Source organism: Pipistrellus hanaki, assembly GCF_964339955.1.
Source record: "Pipistrellus hanaki genome assembly, chromosome: 1".
NCBI lineage: Eukaryota > Metazoa > Chordata > Mammalia > Chiroptera > Vespertilionidae > Pipistrellus > Pipistrellus hanaki.
Window position 1 is genome coordinate 209,601,713 of NC_140503.1, and position 25,124 is coordinate 209,626,836.

Consider the following 25,124-nt stretch of genomic DNA (forward strand, 5'->3'; position numbering starts at 1 on the left):
TTCTTATTGCATTCTTCTCAAGGTATTTTCTTTCCTTTGTGATTTGTTTGATCTCTTCATTGTTTAATTGTTAATTTCCACATACTTTTGAGTTTTCCAAGATGTTTATACCCAAAAACTCAGTTATTTCACACTGAAGTATATGCCCACATGTGAGCAAAACCTCACCAGAAGAGACAGACACAATGTTTGATTTTGGCTATTAGTAGCCAAAACACTTAATGACTGAGAGAATAAACAGAAGCATATTCATTAATGAAATACTACATAGCAAGGAAGATGAACAAACCAAAGCCACCCCCTCCAAAAAATAACACAAATTATCCCATCTACTTAACGTTCAAAGAGGCAAAGACTACATTATATAATTAGGCTGTGTGTTCTTCTAATTAAACGTTAAGGAGTAATTTCTGTAAAACTCACATCAGGTAGAGGGCACTGGCCAGGGAGTATGGCTCCAAGTGTTGGCATGTCTCTGGCTGCGGCTGGTTGTCTCCTGGGCATTTGCTTCCCAGTGATTCATTAAGATGTACTTTTGAGATAATCCAATGAGTTGTGTGTGTGTGTGTGTGTGTGTGTTATACTTCACAGTAGAAACAACAAGTATATATTGGCCTTGAGTTGGTAACATCAAATACTTCCTAAAAGCAAATGATAAACACTTTCCATTCTACCAGGTTGCAGGCGCATAGAGCGAGGAAAGCTCACAGAGCATAAGGAAGGAAGTCCTCAGCCATGAGGAAACTTCAGAACCACAGGCTTGGATGCTGGACTTGACGGAATATGAAATTGAGACGTTTCTAACAAACATCTATATATATAAAAGCCTAAACGATCGTTCAACTAGTGCCATGACGTACACTGACCACCAGGGGACAGATGCTCAATACACAGGCATGGAAGGATGGAACAAATTGATGAATCTCAGAGGGAAGTGGGGAGGGGAAGGGCAGGAAGAAGTTAACCAAAGATCTTATATGCACACTAGAGGCCTGGCACATAGATTTGTGCACTGGTGAGGCCCCTCAGCCTGGCCTGGCCTGTGGGGATCGAGCCAAATATACGCACTGGGCCTCCAACATCCCCCAAGGCAGGGGTCCTCAAACTTTTTAAAGTGGGGGCCAGATCACGGTCCCTCAGAGAGCTGGAGGGCCGGACTATATGAACTACTAATTCCTACTGTAACACCTCGGCTGCGCTCACTGCCCAAAAAACCTGGCGGGCCGGATCAGACTCCACTGCGGGCCGCATGTGGCCCGTGGGCCGTAGTTTGAAGACCCCTGCCCCAAGGGGTCCTAATTACAAGAGGGAGCAGGACAGGCCAAAGGACCCCACCAGTGTATGAATCTGTGAACTGGGCCTCTAGTTACAAATAAAAGGAGCCCTTGCTGGTTGCTCAGTGGTTATAGTGCCAGCCCCAGGACAGAAGTGTTACAGGTTTGATTGCTGGTCAAGGGCATGTACTTCGATTGTGGGTTCATATCCCAGCCACCAGTTGGGGTGTGTGAAGGCAATCTCTCTGTCTCTCCTCTGCCTCCTCCCTCCCTTTCATGCTCTCTCAAAAGTCAATGGAAAAAAATATCCTTGGGTGAGGATACTATCGAATAAAGAAGAAATATGCAAATTGACCACCATGCTGTAACAAGATGGCTGCCTCCACAGCAGAGATAGGGATCCCACAACATAAGATGGATGCACCCAGAGTGGAGGCCACATCCCAGTAATGAGTCTTAACAAGCAATCAGCAGAGACCCGAGTCTGAGTGGCACTGGTCCAGGACAGAGGACCTCAGGCCATGCGCCCCCCCCCCCCTCTAGATCTAGCCCAATGGGGGTGTGGCCAGGAAGGTCTGGGTCTCGCAGGATTTAAGTGCAGGGACTTTACTCTGGTTCCCATGGTGCGCCCCAGACTCTGACAGGAGGAAGGTTTTCACATACATTTTACTAATGTTCTTTCATCTCAGACACTTCTATTGTAGAGAAAGGGCAAATAGCAATATTAAAGTATTTCCTCTAATTAATTCCCTTTTAATGTGCACGATGTGCACTGGGTCACTAGTGAAAAATAAAAAGCATAAATTAACATTAGTAATAAAAAGATGATATCGAGATTAACTATATTTTGTGAAACCTTTTATGCCAAAAACTTATAAAGAGATGAGGTGTATGAATACTCAGAAACATGTAACTTAACAGAACTTACTTTAAAAACTGCGAACAGTTCACAAATATTTTTTAAAAAATCAAATCAGCACACCACACCCACATGGAGGGCAAGTTGTATGTCTGCACGCCCCTGGCCAGACTGCAGCGGGCCTGACCCCGCTCCTGGGCCAAAGCCAGGGTTGGCCTGTGGGAGTCCCGGGGGCTCAGGAGTGGCCTGGTGCCTGCTGGCACTGGGGTGTGCAGCCAGATAAGCAAGTTCCCCACACACACAGATGCGAAACAAACTACACTTGAGGCAGACGGGAATCACACACCGTGGGCAGAAACGATCCCAAAGAGCAAAGGAATGCACAAGCAGCGATCTGTTCAAATTCCTGGTTTTATTTCCACCTGTAACGCCGCAGAGTCCAAAACAGACGGCCATCATGGGTCGAGTTTAAACGTAACAAAGGAAGGTTCGGACTATGTACACTGAGGAGGAGGTTTTCACAGGGACCTTTTCCTATCTTGCAGTTTCTGAACAGGAGAAGTGAGCATTGCCCCCAATTTAATGCAGAAGCACAGCCTTCATGATCGACGTTTGTCCTCACACAGGAAACAGGGCCGGGCTGCGGGGTCGTCCGGCTCCCGGGGGCTGGTACGGCAGGTCCAGGAGACGCTCCCACGCAGCCCGGAAGAACCGCGACGGCAACCACGTCGGCGGCGGGGACAGGCATAGCCCCCGTGGGAGCCCTGTCCCAGCTCCTCCACTCAGGTCGAACATCATTCCTCTCATTCAGACTGACTACCCGGAGTGAGCCAAACAGCTAAAAAGGCAGAATGAAGAAAACTTCACAGAAGAGGGCCTCCTTCAGCCATTAAAGTGAACTGTGCCGAGTCCCTGCTCCTCCCAGGGAGCCGAAGGCCAGTTATTGCTGCAGCCAGGCCTCTCCCCTGCAGATGCTCCACAGGCAGAGGCTGCTGTCTGGCTCGAGGCCTGTGGGGAGGGGCGTGGAGGTGGGGCAGGCTGGCACTCCGTCACCCCTCAGCCCTGCGCCTTAGGAGCAGCACTGCCACCTGGAGACCAGAGGCTGCCATGCCTGCAGAGTGGGCAGGGGACATTGCCTGCCTCTTGGTGAGGAGGGGCCACCGAACTTTGCCAACCAGAACCTACCGGGCCGCCAGAACGCCACAGGGCCAGTCCAAATGGCCAGAGAACAGCTTCTGAAGTGCATGTTGGTTGTGGGATGGTGAGAAGGCCAAGGCAGGACCCAGCCGTCGGGCGGGCCACACTCTGAGACACAGGCGGCTGCGGCTTGGGCACAGCTGGACGTGGGCTGATAAGGCCACAGATACTGCCCCGCCTCCCGGTGTCCACACTGGAGACCGAGGGCGGACTGAGGACCAGCGGGCATACGGTGACGAGGGTGGGTCGTGTCAGGACGGAGTGGACCCGAGTGCAGGCTGCCCTGTGTACGTGCACGGCCCGCGCCCAGGGACTCTGGGCCTGGTCAGTTCCTGAGAACGGGGGGTGACAGGACAGGCGGGGCCTGAGGGACACTCACGGTGCAACCTGGGCTGCGAGGAGGCGGCGGCGGCGGCGGACGGGTTTTATTGCACGTTTCATCCTCAGGGGCTGGCCACGCCCTCAGAAACCCCTGCGTGTCACTGCTAAGGTGTCGGGAAGGAGCCCGGCGGCTGGTCCTTCGGTCACCGTGCGGGCAGAGGCCTGGGTGAGGTAGCGTGCCCGCAGGAGCTGGGTCGACTGGCCACGCCCTGCCCAGGGCCGGCTCCCGGCAGCACTGGAGGGCGCTGCGCACGCCTCCCAGCGGGAAGCTTCTCGGCGAACGTGCGGGTCTCGGAGAGGCCGGAACTCCTCGCACTCCGGGTGCGCAGCCCTCACTGCCCGGGACCAGGCCGCGCCCGGCCACAGGGCTTTGGCTCCCGCCGAGGCATCAAGCTGGAGGTAACGAGCGGACCTCAGAGGGTGGGAACAAGAAGCAGTTTACGGATCGGGCCTTGGTTAAAAGTCACTGAGCTCAGGAAATCGCAGGCAGAGAACCCACGGAGGCTGCGTGAGGAGCCCGCGGGAGTCGCCGTCCGTCCTCCCTGAGGCAGCTCGCAGCGCGTCAGATGTAAATGGGGTGATAGCGTTTGTGGCTCATCTTCTTCCTGCAGGTCGGGCAGGTGTTAGCGTTCTTGAGGGAGTCTCGGAGGCACTGGCTGCAGAAGACGTGGCCACACTCTGTAGAAACAATGACACGCCCATTCTGCACAATCTAGAAAACAAGAAGGAACACCTTCACGGGTCTGCCCCAAGCAGCAGGCCCCAGGGAGTCCCACGGCCACCGCCCGGGCAGTGCAGGCGGGAAGGGCAGGCACGGCAGGCGGGGCCACGGTCTGCAGGGCCACGGACGCCTGGCAGCCAGGCTCCGGGCAGAAGCAGCCCCCGGGGGACCCGGGCACCAGAACCCACAGCCTGGGAAGGTCAGGGCTGCTGTGTGGGCACAGGTGGGGCAGTGCCCAGGCTCAGGGGCCTTCTGCCTGGGCCGGGCCAGGGAACACAGGTCGGATGAGCCATGTGCCAGTCCAGGCAGGAGCGGAGAAAGGCGTCAGATCCCACCTAACGGGAGGGTCCTCGCTCGTCTCTCTCACCGAAGTGTGGAAGCCGAGCAGCTCCCGTGGCGTGCTTACCTCTGCGTATCCATCCATGCAGATCGGACAGCTGACCGTGCCGGAGGGCCTAGAACACAGGGCCTCGTGTCAGTGCCGAGCAAACACCGACCCGACGCCTCACGCCAGGGACGTCCCGTGTGCGCAGCCTCGCCTGCACGAGCCTCCTCCGGCCCTGCCTCCGCGCGCACCAGGGGCTCGCTCACAGGAGGCCGGCCAGCCCAGGGTGAGGGGCCACAGGAAAGGGGAGAGGGGAAGGTGCAGACAGCCTGCAACTGAGTCCGCCCCACTCCACCTCTGCCCCTGGACCCCCGCCTGGGGTGGAGCCTGCACCCAGCACCCCGGCCTGCTGGTTCTGGGAAAGCCCTGGCCATGGGGGGACAACTGGCCCTGGACTCAACAGTGCCACCTGCAGGCAGCCGGCAGGCAGATGCTTCAGCAGCTCTCCCAGGCCCCGGGGTCAGAGCACTGGCAGAAGGCCGTGTCTCCAACAACCCCAGCACCTGGGGACGGAGGGGGCGAGGACCCCCTCCAGGGGCACGGAGGTCCCGGGCTAGGGCGTCCTGGTGCGAGAGCCCGTCCCCGATGGCGGCAGCAGCGGCGGGTGGCAGCAGGTACCTGAGCCCCGGCGATGTCTCTTCTCTGGCGTTTCTGGGAGTGTGCGTGGTCACATACACGTCCCCGTCCCTGCTCAGCTCCTCGTCATCGCTGCTCACCACACAGCTGTCCGCGTGGTCCTGCCGCTGCCTCCTAGCGTTCCTCCTCGGCCGCCTCCTTTCTGAGAGGGGCCCACACTCAGGACAGGGGTCTCCCCGCCCAGCGCCCAGCGCCCACCGCCCAGCCAGGGAAAGGCCAGTCTCAGACTCAGACTCTGATCCACACCAGCAGTCCCGCCCCGCCCGCGGCGGCCCCGTGTCTTGCCAGAAGCCCATCCCTGCTATGAGGGCACAAGCCAAGCTAGGGGCCTGGCCCAGTCGAACGGCCAATCGGAACGCAGCATCACTGCGGGTGCCCTCCCGCTGGCCTTGTCAGCTGTCCATCCAGCCCAACGAAAAAGGAAACGCTCACCATCAACGATCTTTCAAAAAAGAGAAAAGAAAGACACAGTCAGTTTGACACAAAACTTCTGTATCGTCTGAATGCATAAATGATAACTTCAAAGCATTTATTTCAATGCAAAACCCCCAGGGGACTAGCGAGCCCACCCTGGGGTCTGCAGCCCTGTAACTGGTTAGTTCCGGGGCCCTCCGAGAGCTGTTGTGAGGACTAAGGGAGACTAGGCCTGGCCGCAGGCACCAGGGACACGGAGCCCAGGACTAGCTCCACACACGCACCAACGACAAGACTGACTCCAGGGGCCTGCGGCCAAGGTCGCGCACTGGGATTGGGTGCGCGGTGCCTAACCCTGTGAGAGCTGACCACCAGACGGAAGCAAGCAGGTGAGGGGCGAGTGCCGTGTACATACCAAGGACCTGCTGGACCCCGTGATGTGACCGAGACCTGGACGAGCCCCTGCCCGCATGCCCAGCCTGACACCCAGACCCGTTCTGCTCCGCCATTTCCAACCAGCTCCCGACCCCGAGTGACAGCCAGGGCCTGCGGACAGGCACAGCCCAGCGGCACGGACGGGGCTCTCCGGGGGCAGCCTGAGGCCCTCCGCACGACCCGGCTGGACGCAGGCTCAGGCTGAGAAGCTAGTGACTTCTGGAGACCGTTCCTCCAGCCTTCTCATGCGAGGCACCTGCTCCATCAGTAAATCCTTTCTGCTCTGGGACAACAGCAGTGGCCCGGGTTCCAGCCTGGCCGCTGATTGGCACAGCCACCACCCCAGGAAGCAGCAGCAGGAAGGCCAATGTGGCCCCTGACACCCGGCCCCTCCCCCGGGAGCTGCGGAGTGGGAGGGCAGACGGGGAGCTGTCCTCACGGTCGGGGCTCCGTTCACTGGGACACGGGGTGGCTGGCAGAGATACTGTCCACGTGAGTCTGAAGAGGCCACAGGTCTGCTGGGCCCAGAGGGTGAGTGCCGGGGAGGACAGGATGCCCCGGCTCCCGGCAGTGTGTGGGAACTGGCCCCCACACTGAGCTGGCAGAGCCCCCCTCTGGGTGTCTGGCTCCCCGTCTACAACAGGCAAACAGCCGAGAGGGGGCAGGTGCCTGGGTGCCACGCCCTTCCTGCGCCACTGCCACTCCTCGTCCTTCTCCACCCGCGGCTGACCACATCCTTTCGGGAGCCCTGAGGTGTGGCTGCCTGCTCTGTGCCCTCCCCCGGGCTTCAGACACGGCCGAGGAGCACAGAGACGGGACAGGGACAGCAAAGCCCCGAGCCTCTCTTCTGCCGAGAGGCCTCCACAGAACAAGCACCAATGCCCTGGCCGGGAGCTCAGCTGTGAGAGCGTCAAGGTTGTGGGTTCAGTCCCTGCTCAGGGTACATACAAGAGTCAGTCAATGAACTGATAAATAACTGGAATAAGTGGATGCTTCTCTCTATAAAATCAATCAATAAAAAACCAAACAGCCCTAGCTGGTTTGGGTCAGTGGTTAGAGTGTCGGCTTGCGGACTGAAGGGTCCCGGGTTGTATTCCAGTCAAGGGTACATGCCCAAGTTGTGAGTTCAATCCCCAGTAGGGGCTGTACAGGAGGCAGCAAATCAATGCTGCTCTCTCATCGATGTTTCTCTCTCTCCTTTCCTCTCTGAAATTAATAACAACCCCCCCATACACATAAAGTAGCTGTCTTAATTTTAAAAAAAACAAGATAGACAAATACCAAACTTAAACAACAGCCACTCCCAGTGCCCGGCCTGAGCGGCAGGCAGACCGAGGGAAGCTGGTCCAGACGGTGCAGGATGGAGAACCTGGTGCTGTTTGCTCTCCCCCGGGATCTGACCCCGGTCACTCTGAGCGTCTCCAGCAGATGAGCCTCAGGCTCCTGGTGAGCGGAGGACCAGCCCTTCTCCAGGAGACCAATGCCCGGCCTCCGGGGGCCTCCCAGGGCTGAAGCAATATCCTGCGGCAGGAACACTGGGGTCCTCTGCACCAGCTGGCCAGCTGACCCCGGAATTCCTAAGGACGCTGCTCCCAACCAGAGCTCAAAGCCACCTGCTTTAGACAGCCAGTTCCCCTGGAAACCACAGCTTCCCAACCATCACCAAAGGGCGCCCCCCCCGGGTGCCCTCCCCCCCCCCCCCCCCCCGCAGTGACAGACACATCGCTGTTCCCGGGGCAGTGCCCACGCAGGCAGCATGGAGTGTCAGCCAATAGCCAGGCCTGGCAGGCAGGTGCCTCTGCGGACTAGTCACGTAGAGAATGAGTAATGAAAACGGGAGAGAGGGCCCAAATGTTTGGAAGTTAAAAAATACAAATTTGAAAAATACACTTAACTGAATGTAAAATACCAACTACAACATCTGTAGGACAGCTAAAGAAAATATAACCTTAAATGCATTTACTGGAAAAGACACAATCAAAATTATTAGGTTAGAAAAACAGCAAAATAAACTCAAACAAAAATCAACGAATAAAAACAAACTTACAAGAGAAAGGCTCCATAAAGCTAAAAGTTGGTTCTCTGAAATCTAATTAAGCTCTGGTGATACTAATCTAAAAAGACAGAAAACACAAACAGCTAGTATCAGAAATGAAAAGACACCACTACAGATCCCACAGAACATAAGACATTATGAACAAAATGTATGCAAATAAAAGTGAAAATTTTAGATAAAACGGACAAATCCCTAAAAACGAAAATCACTCAAACTCATTGTAAGTCAGGGTTAGTGTGCTATCACTGTGGAGTTCTATCAAACCTTCAGGGAAGAAAGAATTCCAACGGGGCAAAGTCTTCCGGAGAACAGAAAAAAAAGGGGGGGGAACTCACTTTGTAAAGTTACCGACTCTGTGATACAAGAAAAACCACAAACCAGTCTTACTCTTAAAAATAGTTGCAAAAATAACAGTACAAAATATTAGCAAACTGAATCGAGCAATATTCAAAAAGATAATTTCTGACCACAACGTGAATCGGTTTAAGACTAGAAATTAATGTTAATTCTCCACTTTGATGCACGAAAGGGAGAGAAAACATCACCAGACGGCGCAGACAGAAGTAAAATGCAGTACTGCATCCCCAGGTGAACCCTGCAGCCACACAGGAAACGATGGGTGCCTGGGACCTGGGAGTGCGTGTAAACACACACACACACACACACACACACCACAGAGGTCTTATTAACAGCGAGACTTTGAAATGGTTCTTTCAGATTTGGAAGGAGCAAAGAATGTCACCATTTCATTTAGAAACAAATAAAACAGAGCTTTAAAACGCCATTTTTGCCCAGGCCAGTGTGGCTCAGTTGCTCGGAGCATCGTTCTGTGTACTGAAAGGTTGCAGGTTCGGTTCCCAGTCAGGAAATGTAGGGATGGCAACCAACTGATGCTCTCCCCCCAACCCTAAAATCAGTCAGCATATCACCGGGTGAGGATTAAAAACCAACAAAAAACCGCCACACCATTTTCTTTTCTTTTTTAAAAACATGTTTGGCCGAAACTGGTTTGGCTCAGTGGATAGAGCATCAGCCTGAGGACCGAAAGGTCCCGGGTTCGATTCTGATCAAAGGCATGTACCTTGGTTGCGGGCACATTCCCAGTAGTGGGTGTGCAAGAGGCAGCTGATCAATGCTTCTCTCTCATCAGTGTTTCTAACTCTCTATCCCCCTCTCTTCCTCTCTGTAAAAAATCAATAAAATATATTTAAGAAAAAATAAAACATGTTTGTACTGACTTCGGAGAGAAGGAGAGAAAAAATGAGAGGGAATCCCTGATCAGCCTCCTGCACGTCTCCCCTAGGGCTCCCGCCCACGACAGGGACTGTGAGCTGGTACATAGGCCAACACTCAACCACTGATGGGGTCACACCAGTCCGACTCCTCACCACTTCCTTTCTTCCTTTCTTTTTAAATGTATTTTTATTGTTTTCAGAGAGGGAGAGAGAGATAGAAACATCAATGATCAGAGAGAATCATTGATGCGCTGCCTCCTGCAAGCCCCCACTGAGGATTGAGCCCCAAACCCGGGCATGTGCCCTGGACTGGAATCAAACCTTGGACCTTCAGTCCAATGAAGATGCTCTCTCCACTCAGCCAAACCGGCTAGGGCCACACACCATTTTCAATAGCAACTTAACACGTTACATACATAGGAACAAGCGACTTCCCCGAAATAAACCTGACCAGCCTTGCAGAAACACATCAAACTAGAGGCTGGTGCACACAGCGTGTGCCTGCGCCCTCCCAGTCCGGGAGCCCTGGGGGGCGCTGCGGAGGCAGGAGAGGCCCCGCTCCCGCTGCTCCCGCTGCTGCGCTCCGGTCTGTGAGCCCGACTCCTGGCTGATGGGCGCTCCCCGTGGGAGTGCATTGTCCTCAGGGGGTAGCTCCTGCGTTGAGCATCTGCCCCCTGGTGGTCAGTGTGTATCACAGCGACCGGTCGTTCCACTGTTCTGTCAGTTTTGCATATTAGCCTTTTATTATATAGGATGGTAGGCCCCCTGTAACCAAAGGTGCCAAAGTGGTGTCCGGGGGAGAACTGCCCAGGACGATGCTGAGCAGACCCCCATGCGTTCTGACCATCCCAGTCTCCTCCCTCAAGGGCTGCAGAGTCCACAGGAAGGGGGCTCCAGCAGCCTCCCAGGCTCCCCTTCCCTAGAGTCACACACAACCAAGGCCCCAGGTGGCAATGCCAGGTACCCAGTCCTCCAAGGCAGCTGCTCTGGGAACCAGCGGAGGAATGCACTGGTATTCGTGGGCACCACCCCAGGTGCCAGGCTCTCAAGGCAGCGTCTCTTAGTCCTCACAACACCCTACTGCTCCAGGCGACATGCGAGGCTCAGTCACTCACCGGGGTCACACAGTGTGCAGTGTAGAGTCAGGGCCGAGGGAGAGGGCCCCTCGGAGTTCGCCCCAGGGGCTTTGTGCCGCTGAGGGGAGGTCAGGGGCACACAGGTTTTCCCTCCACAAGCAGCAAAGCCCCAGCAACGTCCCTGAAGCAGCGATGCTGGGACAGCACTGAGCTGCTTCCGCACAAAGCTAACCCGGGGCCGAGGCCTCTGACGCTGCTGCCGGGCTGACAGAGAGAGGCTTACCACCACAGAGTCGTTGTGCGTCAGGTCCACCACCACGGGCTCCAGAGACTCACAGGTGAGGTCCACTATCTCATCTCCAGCTTCAAACAGAGCACGAGAACCAACATTAATGACAGCAGAGCCCAGGCTTCCAGCCAGCCCCCAGTACAGAATGCAGAGCGTGAGGACCAGCCTCTGCAGGGCACAGCAGGAGCGCCCCGAGAACGTGGCCGAGTTTACAAGCACCCACTGGGGCCGGGATGTCTGCGCTCCCGAGCCTCGTCCCGTGTCCTCACTGCCACCTGCTCAGACCTGGTCATACTCGGCTCAGGACCTTCAGTGGTTATTGTTATTTTTAATCCTCACCTGAAGACAATTTTCCATCGCTTTTTAGAGAATGCAAGGGGGTGAAGGGGGGGGGGGAGAGAGAGAGAGAGAGAGAGAGAGAGAGAGAGAGAGAGAGAGGAACGTTGATGTGAGAGAGACACATCAATCAGTTGCAGGCCGCACTCGCCCTGACCAGGGCTAGAAATGGAACTTGCAACCCAGGTATGTGCCCGAGTCCCTGCTACCCTTGAGTGCTGGAGCTGACACTCTAACCACTGAGCAAACTGGCCAGGACCATTAGTTATGTTTTAAGGGTTCCTGGCACCCCAACACCCAAATGGGTCAGGTCTGGCCTGCAGCTTGCCTTTTTGAGCCCCAGGGCCCTCTGCAGTGTCCTGTGAGCACAGGACAACGCGGGGAAGAGCAGGAGCCCAGCGTCTGCTGGCACGTATGTCTACACGAAGGCAGAGCACACTCCGTCCTACCCGCTGGAAGACATACCCGTTTTCCTGTGACTAACTTTAGAAAGCATGAGGCTAGAATTTTTAAAAACAGCATTTGTTTAAATTTGGGGGAAGTGACTTGTAACATATTTAGCATGTTCAAACTGTTTTATTTTCTTGTATCAAAAGTTTCAGAGGGCCCTAACTGGTTTGGCTCAGTGGACAGCGTTGGCTTGCAGACACATCCCCAGTAGTGAGTGTGCAGGAGGCAGTTGATAGATGTTTCTCTCTCATCAATGTTTCTAACTCTCTATCCCTCTCCCTTTCTCTCTGTAAAAAAATCAATATACTTGAAAAAAACAAACAAAAAAACAAAAACCTGAAAAGAACCCAAATATTAAAAAAAAAAAAAAAAGTTTCAGAGGAATAAAAATCACACTATATCAGAGATGCCCAATGTAATTTATACAAAATGACCTTGTTCTTTTTGAAATAGTCCACATAGCAACACACCGTGATTCACAGAACCAGTCATTCTCTTGCCGGTGGACCCAATTTGGGGCTCTTTCACATAAAAGCGACCCTCCCAGGACAGCTAGTGCTCAGCCCTGCACAGGGTGCGGCGGCCGGAAACCCGAGGAGCAGCCCCTGAACCAGCCTCCCCTAGCGAAGGGCAGGGCAGACCCGGGTGCCAGCCTGTGGGCAGCGGCTGGGTGAGCCAGGCCTCAGGCTCCAGGCTCTTTGGGATTCATGGTCCTGAGTGACCCACTGCTCGGGAGGGCCCATGAAATGTATCTCAGACCAGCTGTTTCTCTTAGAGTCAGTTTTCAGGCATCTATAATAACCTATAATAATAAAGGTATAATATGCTAATCAGACCGGAGTCCTCTGGATGAAGCTGGGGCCGGGAGGGCTGAGGCAGAGGTGGCCACTGGCGGGCTGGGGCCGAGCTCCTTCCGCTAATTCCGTGCATCAAGCCTCAGGTCAGAGTTCTGACGACAGCCTAGAGCTGCCACCTGCACTCCCTGGGCAGGCACGGGGCAGGCAGCCTGGCCACACACCTGCCTTCTTGGACAGTTCTGTGTCTTAATGGAGGAGGAGAGGAAATCTGAGGGCTTCACAAGGCCACGCACACGGAGACACGCTTTCGAAGCGAAGGCGGCCCCTCCCCGAAGGTGACAGGACGGGCAGCCAGCCGAGCGCACAGCCATTGGAGCCCCGGGAGGTCCTCGGCTCCAAGGGCAGCTCCGCTCCCGCAGCAGCAGGCTGTGTGCGAGTCTGAGCTGTGGTCAGAGCGACACCGGCTAGCCCACCTGCAGCACGGTCACCTTGCCGACTGTCTCAGCCACATGACACCTGTGCAGCAGGCGCGCCATCCCCTTCGGAGGAGAGGGAGGCCCGTGGTGGCCGGCGGCAGTGCCGGGCGCCCACACCCCCGCGTGCCGCCCCGGCCCCCACGGTCAGCGTCCCGGAGCTTACCGCTTTCCACCAGCTCTATGGGCTCCGCTTCCAAGGCCATGCCCGGGGCCGGGGCTGCTTCCCGAGCTCGCTTCTGGGCTTGTCTCGAGCTGACGGCACCTCCTCGACGCTTCCTCTACAGGGTGGGGAGGGGGAGAGAGTGTCACAGGAGCTCCCGCCTGGCAGATCTCAGCAAGACAAATCATCACAACGTCAACAAAAAGGAAGACAGAGTAGAAGGCAGGGAGCCTTGGGTTGGGGACCTTTCAAAACATGTGATTCTAGGCACTGAATGTTTAAATAGAAAGTACGCCCTGGCTGGTTTGGCTCCGTGGATAGAAGGTTCCCAGGTTCGATTCTAGCCAAGAGCACATGCCTGGGTTGTGGACTCGATCCCCAGTAAGGGACGTGCAGGAGACAGCCAGCCCATGATCCTCTCTCATCACTGATGTTTCCATATCTCTTTCCCTCTCTTCCTGAAATTAATTTAAAACATATATATATATATATATATATGTATATATATATATATATATGTATATATATATATATATATATATATATATATATATATAAAATAAAATTAAAAACATAAATAAAAAGCACAGGACATACAACTCAACCAAACCCTCTGGTCCAGGAATCAAACCCATCACTGTTTGGTATACAGCAAGCATGTCGAACTCAAAGGCTAATGCGGGCCAAATAAACAAGGTGTAAGTGGATGTGGGCCACACACACAAAAAAGCTTCAATTTTCATAGAAATGCAGGTTTATTTCGATAGAGAAATGCTGAATTCAAAGGGCTGAAATAAATGAGTCATCATTAATATAAATAGAACATTTAAAAAAATATATATTTTATTGATTTTTTACAGAGGAAGAGAGAAGGATAGAGTTAGAAACATCGATGAGAGAGAATCATCAATCAGCTGCTTCCTGCACACCCTGTACTGGGGATGTGCCCACAACCAAGGTACATGCCCTTGACGGGAATCGAACCTGGGACCTTTCAGTCTGCAGGCCAACGCTCTATCCACTGAGCCAAACCGGTTTCGGCTAAATAGAACATTTTAATAAAAATTAATATTTTTCTTAAATATTAACTTACCAGACACTGAATAACGGCACAAATTAATAAGCATCATGCAAATAAACCTATTTTTCTTGTTCTCCAAAAGCTAAATATTTCCTGTTGCGGGCACCAAATAAGCCAGTACAAGACTAGTGACGTGGCCACCGGCTGCTAAAATATTCGCGGCTGGTGTTAGTGGAGAGAAATGGTGCGCCTGTGTGTAAGGCACGTAAGGGAAATGAATGCAGCACGATTATAGTAATCAGTCATTAGGGAACGGTGTGGTTCGTTATTAATAACTAGTGGTCTCTTGCATGAAATCTGTGCACATTAAAAGGTGATTAATTAGCCGAAACCGGTTTGGCTCAGTGGTAGAGCGTCGGTTTGCTGACTGAAAAGTCCCAGGTTCGATTCCGGTCAAGGGCATGTACATTGCTTGTGGGCACATCCCCGGTGCAAGAGGCAGCTGGTCTGTGTTTCTCTCTCATCGACGTTTCTAACTCTCTATCCCTCTCTCCTCCTCTCTGTTAAAAATCAATAAAACATATATATATATAAAAAAAAAGGTGATTAATTAGAGGAAATATTTTAAAACTGCTATTTGCCCTTTCTCTATAAAGAAGTGTCAGAGATGGAAGAAAATTATTAAAATGTATATGAAAATCTTCCTCCTGTCAGAGTCTGGGATGGGAGACCCAGACCCAGGCAGCCTCACCCTTGTCAAGCCCTGCCGAGCCGGGGTGCAGCCTCCAGCCCCTGGCCCCGCACAGGCCGCGGCCTCAGAGCCTCTATCAAGGTCAGCCAGGCAGAGCGGTGTGTGTGTGTGTGTGTGTACCCTCAGGTCCCTTGGACCGGTGCCAGGGCAGGCAAGGCCTGAGGACTCTCTCTCATCGATGTTTCTAACTCTCTATCTCTCTCCCTTCCTCTCTGTACAAAATCAATAAAATATATTTTTTTTAAAAATTAAGTTACAAACTTTTAGTGAAATGTCCCTTACATACAGTTACATTCGTAATGGGCCGCATGCAGCCTGCAGGCTGGCGTTTGCCGTGCGTGGTGCACAGGATGAGGCTCAGGCTTCACCCTCAGTCCCGGCCCAGAGCCAGGAAGCCCTTTAGCCGCCTCCTTTGCATTCCTGTCGGCCGCACTGAGCCCCTTTTTAGCCCAAAGACCTTCAGTTTGCCCAGGTTCCACCCACTGTGGAAAGCAGGGCTTCCTTTAGAAAATCTGGCCTCTAACCATTAGGTTTGGTTCAACCCCACAACACCCCCCCACCTCAAAAAAAAGAGAGTTTTCTTTTTCTTTTTTAAAATATATTTTATTGATTTTTTTACAGCGAGGAAGGGAGAGGGATAGAAAGCCAGAAACATTGATGAGAGAGAAACATCGGTCAGCTGCCTCCTGTACACCCCCCACTGGGGATGCGCCCGCAACCAAGGTACGTGCCCCCTGATTGGAATCGAACCTGGGATCCTTCAGTCCGCAGGCCGACGCTCTATCCGCTGAGCTAAACAGGTTTCGGCGAAAAGGGAGTTTTCTAAGCCTGTCCCCAGGGCTGCCTGAGAGCCATGACCCCAGACTCTGCCTGGCCCGCCTTCCTCGCCGAGTGTCCCGGCACTTCCCCCGGGCGGCCTGAGAGGCAGGTGCCCTGCAGCCTTCCTCAATGCGACAGCACCTCCACCGGAGCCTGTGGCACTGCCATTCCCGCCTGGTCCGCCCTGTGGTCCTTCCCAGGGACGAGTTGGCAACATGATGAAAGGCCACACCGCCCAGCTGCTCCATGCTGCCCCGGCACTGCCTTGGGCCTGGGAAGGACTGCAGTTCCCTGCTGGGGGCACCCACACAGGCCCCGGAGCACCCCAGCCAGCCTCAGTAGGCAACAGTAAGCCTGAGTCTGTCTAGACAGCTCCTCTGTCACATGGCCGCTTGAGGGGCTGGTTTAGCCACTTCCCATGGGTAGAGGCAGGGGGACCCTGGGCCGGAGGAAGCTCGGGTCTCTGTGAGGGGGGGCTGTCCGAGGGCCACCCAGCGTGGGCGGCTCTGCCCACTCATGGCTTCCCAGTAGCCTCCAGGTGCCCTAGGCTCCCGAATTGGCCTGCATGCTCCTGTCTCTGCAAAGGACCAGATCTTCCTGAGTAGTCACGGCTGCAGACCCTCATGCCCACTGCAGCCCGTGTGGTTTCTGATCCCCACTGAGTGCGTGGACCTGACACCCCATCATAGGCACTGTAGCAATGAGTCCCCAACACCCCCAGCCCCAGCAATCCCCGTTCCTGGCTGCCCCCTCAGCTCCGCCATGCTGGACCCCAGCCTGGACCACCCGTCCCTCCCCGCCTTCACCAGATTCCTACAGCTTTCGGAGGCCTACTCAGATGTCCCTCCATCACAGGGACATGCCCCCGTGCCCCGCTGGACTGTCTGGGGACCTCCTGCAAGTGCACTCCCCGGGGCAGGGAGGACCTGCTGTTGGGTCGGGGCCCAGGACAGAAACTGCAGAACGTAAGCTAGGACGCTGCACCCTCACCTTCTCTGCCCTCCTCACAGCGCCCAAACGGCCCACAGCTCTCAGTCAAACACGGCCACCTAGCTCTCCCTCCCCTCCAGAGGACATTAAACTGACTGCACACTGTCCTCCACGCTGCCCTGCGCTCCGATCCCATGAGCGGAGCGTGGGCTTCAGAGGACAGCTCAGGACTCGTGCTTCCCTGCGAGGTCAGGAGGTGGCCGGGCAGTGAACGGCAATGGAAACGTTCCTGTTACTGTTCACCCAGGAGCCGCTTGTGCAGCCTCACCTTGGCCCACTCCCCCCGGCTCCCAGCACCTGCCCTGCCAGGAGCCAGGCTGCCTCCCTCTGGCCGCCTGATGGAGCCCAACATCTCCTCAGCAGCCATCCCAACAGCCATCCCTGGGGAGGAGCGAGCGGGAGAGCCCCTTCAGGCAGCTTCCCTCGAGCCGGGGGCTCGGCGACACCAGAGCAGAGCTGGGCCGCACCGAGGACAGCTCACCGCAGAGCCGGCGACGCACCCCCTCTGGCCGCCGAGGAAGAGAGCTCCGCGGGTTCTCCCACGTCACAGGGAGGCCCCGAGGGAGGCTACGTAAGCCAGAGCCTAACAGTCTAGGCGGCAGCTGGCCTGCAGGCGCAGGATTCCCGCCTCAGCCTCCCTTCAGAAGGCCGCGCAGCCCTGCCCACGAGACAGCACCCTCCGAAGGGCCGAGCGGGCTCCTCAGAGGCCCTCGCCTGCCCCGTGACAGGCATGCCGGGCTGGGAAGAGGGCGGCGGCGCTGGACTCACCGTGCTCATGGTGCTTCCCGCTGCAGCGGAGACGGCCGTGACCGAGAGGCCGCAGGGACGTCACGCGTGCTCAGCCCCTCCTGCCTGCCGCCCCCGCATCCTCCGGCCAGCACGGCAGTCGGGGCCACGCAGATCTCCGAGTCCTGAAAGCAAAGGGACCACGCTGACAACCTGCCGTCTGCACTGCCCACCACTCAGCTCCGTGGCTCCTTCCACATGCTCCCAGCCCAAGGCCCCAGGTCGGGCTCCACCACCCCACCCACACCTGTCTTCCTTTGGGGCCAGCAAGGGAGTGCCAGAGGGCCTGGGAAGCTAGCCTTCGGAAAACGACCAGGGAAAGGGGCATTCCCAGCAGACCAGGAGGGAAGGGAGAGGGCAGTGTGTGGGAGGGCAGAGGCTAGGGTCGTGGGAAAGGTAGCCTTCACCAACAGCAAAGGCTCCCGGGTCATGCAGGTGAGAGCCGTCGGAAGAGAATGAAACAACCGTGTGCAGGGCACCGCACTCCGCAAGCACGGCCCCTGTAACCCCGTGTGCAGGGCGCCGCACTCCGCAAGCACGTCTCCTGTAACCCCCATGTGCAGGGCACCGCACTCCGCAGACACGTCTCCTGTAACCCCGTGTGCAGGGCGCCGCACTCCGCAGACACGTCTCCTGTAACCCCGTGTGCAGGGCGCCGCACTCCCCAAACACGTCTCCTGTAACCCCGTGTGCAGGGCACTGCGCTCCACAAACACGTCTCCTGTAACCCCCGTGTGCAGGGCGCCGCACTCCGCAAACATGTCTCCTGTAACCCCCTGCCACCGAGGAGGGGCGGGCTCTGTGCGGTCACCATTTCACACGCAGGGAAGCTGAGAAGGACCAGGGAAAGGAACATGCCAAAGCCCGCAGCCAGGACACATTAGAACTTTATTTAAAACAGGGCATCCTGCCCTAACCGGTTTGGCTCAGTGAACAGAGAGAGCATCAGCCTACAGACTGAAGGGTCCCAGGTTCGATTCCAGTCAAGGGCATGTGCCTTGGTTGTGGACACATCCCCAGTAGGAGGTGTGCAGGAGGCAGCCGATCGATGTTTCTCTCTCATCGATGTTTCTAACTCTCTCTCCCTCTCCCTTCCTCTCTGTAAAAACAAACAAATAAATTATACATATATATATATATATATATATATATATATATAAAATTTTTTTTAAACAAAACAGGGTGTCCCGACCCCAGAACCCACTCTAGAGACCATGACAAAACCAGTTGTATCCACGAACTGACCCAGGGAAGGGCGATCAGACAGCTGCTGAGGGCAGGCTGGTCCCAAGGCCGCTGCAAGGCCCAGGAGAGACCCGGGCACAGGTGGAGAGCACAGCATGTCAGAGAGAGAGAAAGGGGAACAGAGAGAAGCAGAAACAAAGCCGAAGACCCTGGCCGTCCAGCAGGAGGGAGCAGGGGCTGGAACAAGGCCAGAGCGGCCCAGGCCGCGGATCACTGTGCCTTCGCGGGCAGAGGCCCACGCCAGGCCGCCCGGAGGGAGTGCCTCACATCAGGCCCCAAATGAGGGGCTGCTCCAGAGGCAAAGCAGCACGGTGGGCACAGCGCAACGTCCAGACAAGCACTGCCCTGTGCAGTGGTCAGAGACCCAGGCCGGACGGTGCCACGGGCTTCAGACAGAGGCCACGGTCAGAGATCCTGTCACCGGTGCTCCGAGGGCCGATGGAAGACGACAGTCAGACCCAGGCCGTAAGGAGACTCAGAGCCACCCAGACAGGACACAGCCGTGGGCTGGGAGGTGTGGCAGTGAGCGGAAGGAGCAGAGGTGACTGACTGGATGGCGGGGGATGAGGCTGCTGTTTCCTGTGTTCTTACCGATTTAAAAAAAAAAAAAAAAAAGTATGTTTTTCTTTATTTCATAGAGGGAGGGAGAGGGAGAGGGAGAGAAACATCGATGATGAAAGAATCGACAGTTACCTCCAGCACACCCCACACTGGGGATCGGGCCTGGAACCCGGGCATGTGCCCTGACCGGGAATTGAACCGTGACTTCCTGATTCATAGGTCAACGCTCAACCACTGAGCCACGCCAGCTGGGCTGTTCTTACCAATTTAATGGTCCACTCAGCCACCCGTTTTTGAGAGGGGACACTGCACTCAGGGACCCGCACACGACGTACACAGGGACATGGTTACATCATGGTAGCGGCAGACTGGGGAGGCAGGAAGTGTTGCAACTGGAACCGAATTGTGATTGCATCTCTCACACCGTTTCCAGTGCCCCTGGCGGCACGGAGAGCCCTCACACCACGCCAGGGCAGCCCCCGGAAACCCGGGCTCACCCCGCACCGCCCCACGGGCCGAGCACGCTGACTGGCGGCTCCCCGCGCACTCGCTCTCCGGAGGGAGCCGGTGAGCACACGGGCCCTCGGCGTGCAGACTGGCAGGCAGCTGGCAGTCCCCGTGCATGGGATGAGGTGGCTGGGCAACCTCCGTACGCGGTGCGGTGACAGCACCGCCTACATTAGCGGTCCAACCGATGGCCCTCGAGGTCCAAAAGGTTGGCGACCGCTGGATTAGGTCACGCCTCCCCTTTTAAGCCAAAAACAGTCATCCCCACGTTACTGTAAGCACTTCCAAAAACGGAATTTCTAAAGCAGGATTACAGAGCGTGTGTGATCTTGGCCTGAGCGCTGTCCCTATACCTAAAGGTCGTGAGTTTGATCCCTGGTTGGGGCATGTAGGGGAGGCAACTGACCATGTCTTTCTCTCCCTTCCTCTCTATAAATCAATTAAAAATATATATTCTTGCGTGTGGATTAAAAGAAAAGAAAAAAAGGAAAAAAAATAAAAGCAAGAATCTTTTAAAGACTGCCCTGTGTACTACCCAAGTGTCCTTGCCATGGACCAGCACCTGGCATGACCTGCCCTCCCGGTACTCACTGGGCATGAGCACTGACAGTTGCAATAACTTTTTTTTAAAAAAAATCCATTTTATTGATTTTTTTTACAGAGAGGAAGGGAGAGGGATAGAGTTAGAAACATCGATGAGAAAGAACCATCGATCAGCTGCCTCCTGCACACCCCCCTATTGGGGATGTGCCCGCAACCAAGGTACATGCCCTTGAACGGAATCAAACCTGGGACCTTTCTGTCAGCAGGCTGACGCTCTATCCACTGAGCCACACCAGTTTCAGCTGCAGTAATTTTCATTTCAGAGCTTCTTAGATGGAACTTTGTGACATGCTCACATCAACAACCAGGCCTCGGTGCCTAAGGAAACAGGAGCCTCTGGAGCCCTACACAAAGAAGGCGCTCGGCACCCAGCCAGCACCGTGCAGCCTCAGTCGGAGCCTTGCACACACACTTGACCTCATGCCTCAGCTTCCCCCCTTTAACGTGGGGACGCCCCTCCCCCTGCAGCTCTCCTCTGGGACAGAGTGCCCAGTCTGGCTCTGAGCACCCCGGAGGCTCCATCAGCTGATTAATTCAACGACTCCGCGCAGGGTCAGCCCAGAAGGAGGTGAACGGAGCAGACCAGAAGCTTGGGTTCTAAGGGAAAGAGCGTCAGTATTAAGTAAAGACACGTGTTGTGCCAGAAGGGCCAGAAGTCGTGGCTCTCCTTACACGTGTAAGAGCAAAGCAGCCTTCAACCCCAGGAAGACCAGGACAAGTACTGCGGCTCCTCTCCGGGCGCTTGTCCCTGAAGGGACCCCGCAGCGCCCCTCTGCCCTCCCCAGGGGCCATGCGAGGGATGTGGCCGAACCAGGGAGCAGCAGCAGCGGGAGCACAGCCTGTGCTCGGACACAGCAGCAGGCCTGCACAGGTGCCGGATGACCCCGAGGAAGCCCCCAGCAAAGTGCCGGAGCAGAGACCCAGCCGCAGTGCCTGCACTCAGGGAGTCCTCCTCCCGGCACAGCGCCACCAAGGCCTGCCTCTGCTCCCACAGAGGACAGACAGCTCCCCGGGACAGGCCTCGAGCAAGAGAATGAGCTTTAGCTTCTGAAAAAGCCTGTGAAAAAGGTCAGTACCAACCAGATTACCCAGCCTTAAACAGAACTGACGCAGGCTGAAGACGTTACACGCAGTGAGGTAACACACAGAAGGACAAACGCTGCTCAGTTCCTCTTACGTGAGGTACCGAGAGCCATCAATCCAGACAGACAGCAGAAGGGCCCGGCCAGTGTGGCTCAGTGTTTGTATGACCTGTGAACCCGAGGTCATGGTTCCATTCCTGGTCAGGGCACATGCCGGGTGAGGGGAGGCGTGCAGGGGGCAGCTGAACAATGATTCTCTCTCATCACTACTGCTGCTACCTCTCTGAAACCAATAAAAAACACTTTGCATATTTCTTAAAGGAAGAACGGTGCAGCCAGGGGCCGGGGGCTGTCTGGTGAGTAGTTTGGTCTGGGGGGATGAATGCTGGTGAGGGCTGCACAACGGAATGCCCTTAATGCCACTGAACACCTAAAAGCACTCCAAACGGCCTGCTTCGTGTTGTGTACATCTTACCAAAACAAAACTAGAAATAACTCCACCTAATACCCCTTTTCTGGGCATTGCGAACAGGTGCATCAGGGCCGCAGGAGCGCTCTGCAGCGGCGCTGGAAGTGGGGCTGCGGCTCCTGTGTCCGGGCTCTTCTCACAGCAGCCTGGGCTCTTCTCACAGCAGCTGCCCTTCCAGGTTTCCCTACAGCCTCCAGCAGGATCCTGAAGGATACCCCCCTCCCCCATGCCAGGCTGACCCTTTGGTCACAAACCCTGTAGCCACCCGGCGGGACTGTGGCAGTGACCGACTTGGAGGCTGTTCACCAGGGAGTGACGGTAGACGCCGGCCAGGGAGGAGCAGCCACCGGGGCCACCACAGCAGCCAAGCGGGTGGCTTCTCCGCCTCTCTGACCCCCAGCTGTCAGTGTTCTTCCAGCCATGGGGGCCTGGTGACACCACTAAGGCAATCCCGGGGCCGGAGCAAGGGTGTGTATGAAAACCTAAGGGGCCAGTGGGGCACATCAGCTCAGGTGCTGAGCCACTAACCTCGCCCTCCTCCCACAATCGCTTCAGCCATAAAACTGGGAGAAAGGAGGCAGGCACTGGGCCTACATGGCAGGCATCTGGGTCTGGGCCGGTCCGAGGGGAGAAAGCCAGCTGGGAAGCTGCTGCTTCTACCGAGTCCTGAACCTGGGATGGGTGGTGTGTGTGAGATGAATCTAGAACCAATAAAGGTAGCCTTGGCGCAGGCCCAGGTGGTGGGGTGGGGGTGGGGGTGAGCGGCTGGGCAGAGCAGCGCCGCACTGGGGGAACCCCTCATTTGCATCCCGTGGCGGGGCTGGCTTTCCCTTCCGATTCCAGGCAGAGGCACAGCGGGGGGCTAAGCTATGAAAGGGCTGGCCACACCCAGCCCGGAGGCAGTCTGGGCGGTGGGATCCCACGTGGGGACGGCCAGTGAGCACACAGATGTGAATCACACCTCACCCGGTCGTGCCTCCAAAGACTCCTAAGCGGGGGACCGTGAGAGACGTAGACAATGAACAACACAGGACACTGAGCCATTTACCCGGCACACAAGCCAACCACCGGCACAGGCCGGACTGTGCTAACAGCCTTTGAGCCCAGACCAAGCAAAGACCTGCCCCGACCAGCTGCTCTTCTCCGACTGACCCTGAGGCCACTATCAGCACAGGGACTTTTCGGAAAGACAACCCCAACCCTGTTACTTCCTGCAGACAACGCGGTTTAGGGACTTGCCATTTGGCCTTAAGGTAAATGATAAATTCCTTAACAGGGAAGCACTCCAGACCCATGTGCCCCTCCCACCCCCAGCCCCAGCTCTGGAACAATCTCAGGCAATTCCTCTCCTCCCCTCCACCCTCATGGCTCGGCTCCACCAGGGCCTGTGCCAGGCTTAGCCTGTTCACTGATCTATCCCAAGCAGAAAGCCTGGCACCCGGAAGACCTCAGCCATGTGCTGACTCCATAGTAAGGAATGCAGTTCCTAAAGGGGGCGGGGAAGAAACCTTTCAATCAGGAGTTGGAAGCTCGAGTCCTGGCAATATAAGAAGGCAGCGATCAATACATGTTTTTACTGAAATGTTCCCGTTTCACATGAAACGCGTCCATAAAACGGAAGCCCACGTGTCTCCGCACCCATTTAATGAACCGTCCCCAAACTCCTGGGTCCTGAATGCGAAGGCCTGGCCCTGCAGTCAGGAAAGCGAGGTTCTGGATTCGCTCTGCCGGCGACCCGGGCCGCGTGACCTTGGGCAGCCCGAGCCGGTGCCGGCGGAGCCCCGAACGAAGGCTGGCTGCGGGGATGGGCGCGGAGCTAGAACAAAGGTGCGACTGGGGATGTGGACGGGCGCGGACCGGGATCAGACAAAAGCCACCCACCCCGGCAAACCGGCGGCTGCGGGCTCAGGCGCTCCGGGATCCGAGCGCTCCCTCCCCTCCCACCTCGCCGGGTGGCATTCCCCGGGCACCGCGTTTCGGGTTCGAGCCTCGGCGAGGGACCCTGACTAACCTCCAGGCACCTGCCCGCAGGCACCCAGGGGGCGGGCCTCCGCCGGAGCAGTCACGGGTTCCACCACCGGCCGGAAGCTGGGGGTTCACCAAGCTCAGGCCCCAGCTGGGCGCCCCCACCCCCTACAAGCCAGGAGGAGGCTCCGCCACGAGGTCCAGGCAGACCCGCAGGCCCACCGCCGTGGGGATCAGCGCGAGCACACAAAGGCGGCGGCGTCAGCGGGGAACAAAACCCTTGCCGGGTCCCCTCCGAGAGGCCCACAGCCCGGCGCCCTGGCCGCCCTGCCCGACTCCCTGGGTGACCTTGGGAGCCTCCCTCCCCCCCAGCCTCAGTTTCCCCGATTGTGCTACTAACCGAGCGCAGCAGGCCGCCGCCGCCCGCCCGAGCAGCCGACACCAGGGCGAGGCCTCCCCACTTCTGCTCAACCCGCCGAGCCGGGTTCGTGCAACCGCGCGGGCGGCGGCGCGGGCGGGAGGACGGGCGGGGAGGCTCCGGGTCCCCAGGAAGGCCCGGCGCCGGGGCCTGAGTGAGGTCGGACGCGCCGAGGCGGCTCCTGGGCCGCGGCTCCAAGGTTTCCGCAGGCCGCGAGGCCGCCCGAACCCCGTACCTGCCCAGCTCTGGCTTGCGGCTTCCTCCCCGCGAGGCCTGTCTGTACTCGGGCTGCTCTGGGCTGGAAGGCGCCCCCGCCGGCGCACTGGAGCTGGGAAGCACCTTCGGAAGAGGCACTCCAGCTAGACGCCACCACCTCAACTGCGACCCACTTCCGCTCCGGAGGCCTGGCTCCGCCCCCCGGCGTTTCTATTGGCTGCCGCCAGCTCAGCTCCCGCGTTTTACGGGTCGAGGCGGTATCCTTTCAATGCTATTGGAAGAGATAACCGTCTGTTACCGCTTTGAAACGCGGCTTTCCGGCCCCGCTCAGTCTCGCGAGCTCCACCTCCCATCCCTCGCGCGAGATACGCGGCCGGCGCCCCTCGCTCGCCCGCAAGGCCTCTCGGGAGTTGTGGTTTTCGGGATGTAACGGCCGGCGGGCGGCGGGGAGCTGGAAGGTCGTGCTTGCGGCTCTTACGCGCGCTGATGCCCGACCTAAGCCGCCCCTCTCCCG

At 56.6% G+C, this 25,124-nt stretch overlaps 1 protein-coding gene across 2 annotated transcripts; it reads right to left on the reverse strand.

Moving 5' to 3' along the window:
* Positions 1 to 2,526: 2,526 nt before the first annotated feature.
* On the reverse strand, positions 2,527 to 24,808 carry RNF4 (ring finger protein 4). 2 transcript variants are annotated; one of them, XM_084895538.1, is made up of 7 exons: positions 24,630 to 24,808; positions 17,527 to 17,669; positions 13,181 to 13,295; positions 10,959 to 11,032; positions 5,436 to 5,611; positions 4,839 to 4,887; positions 2,527 to 4,389 (listed from the first exon to the last, which is right to left on the reverse strand). In XM_084895538.1, the coding sequence occupies exons 2-7, from the start codon at positions 17,533 to 17,535 to the stop codon at positions 4,306 to 4,308; spliced, it is 507 nt and encodes a 168-aa protein (XP_084751664.1). In that variant the 5' UTR covers positions 17,536 to 17,669; positions 24,630 to 24,808; the 3' UTR covers positions 2,527 to 4,305. The 2 variants fall into 2 exon arrangements, with proteins under 2 accessions (XP_084751664.1, XP_084751663.1); XM_084895537.1 differs by having other exon boundaries at positions 2,527 to 4,423.
* Between the last annotated feature and the right edge of the window lie 316 nt (positions 24,809 to 25,124).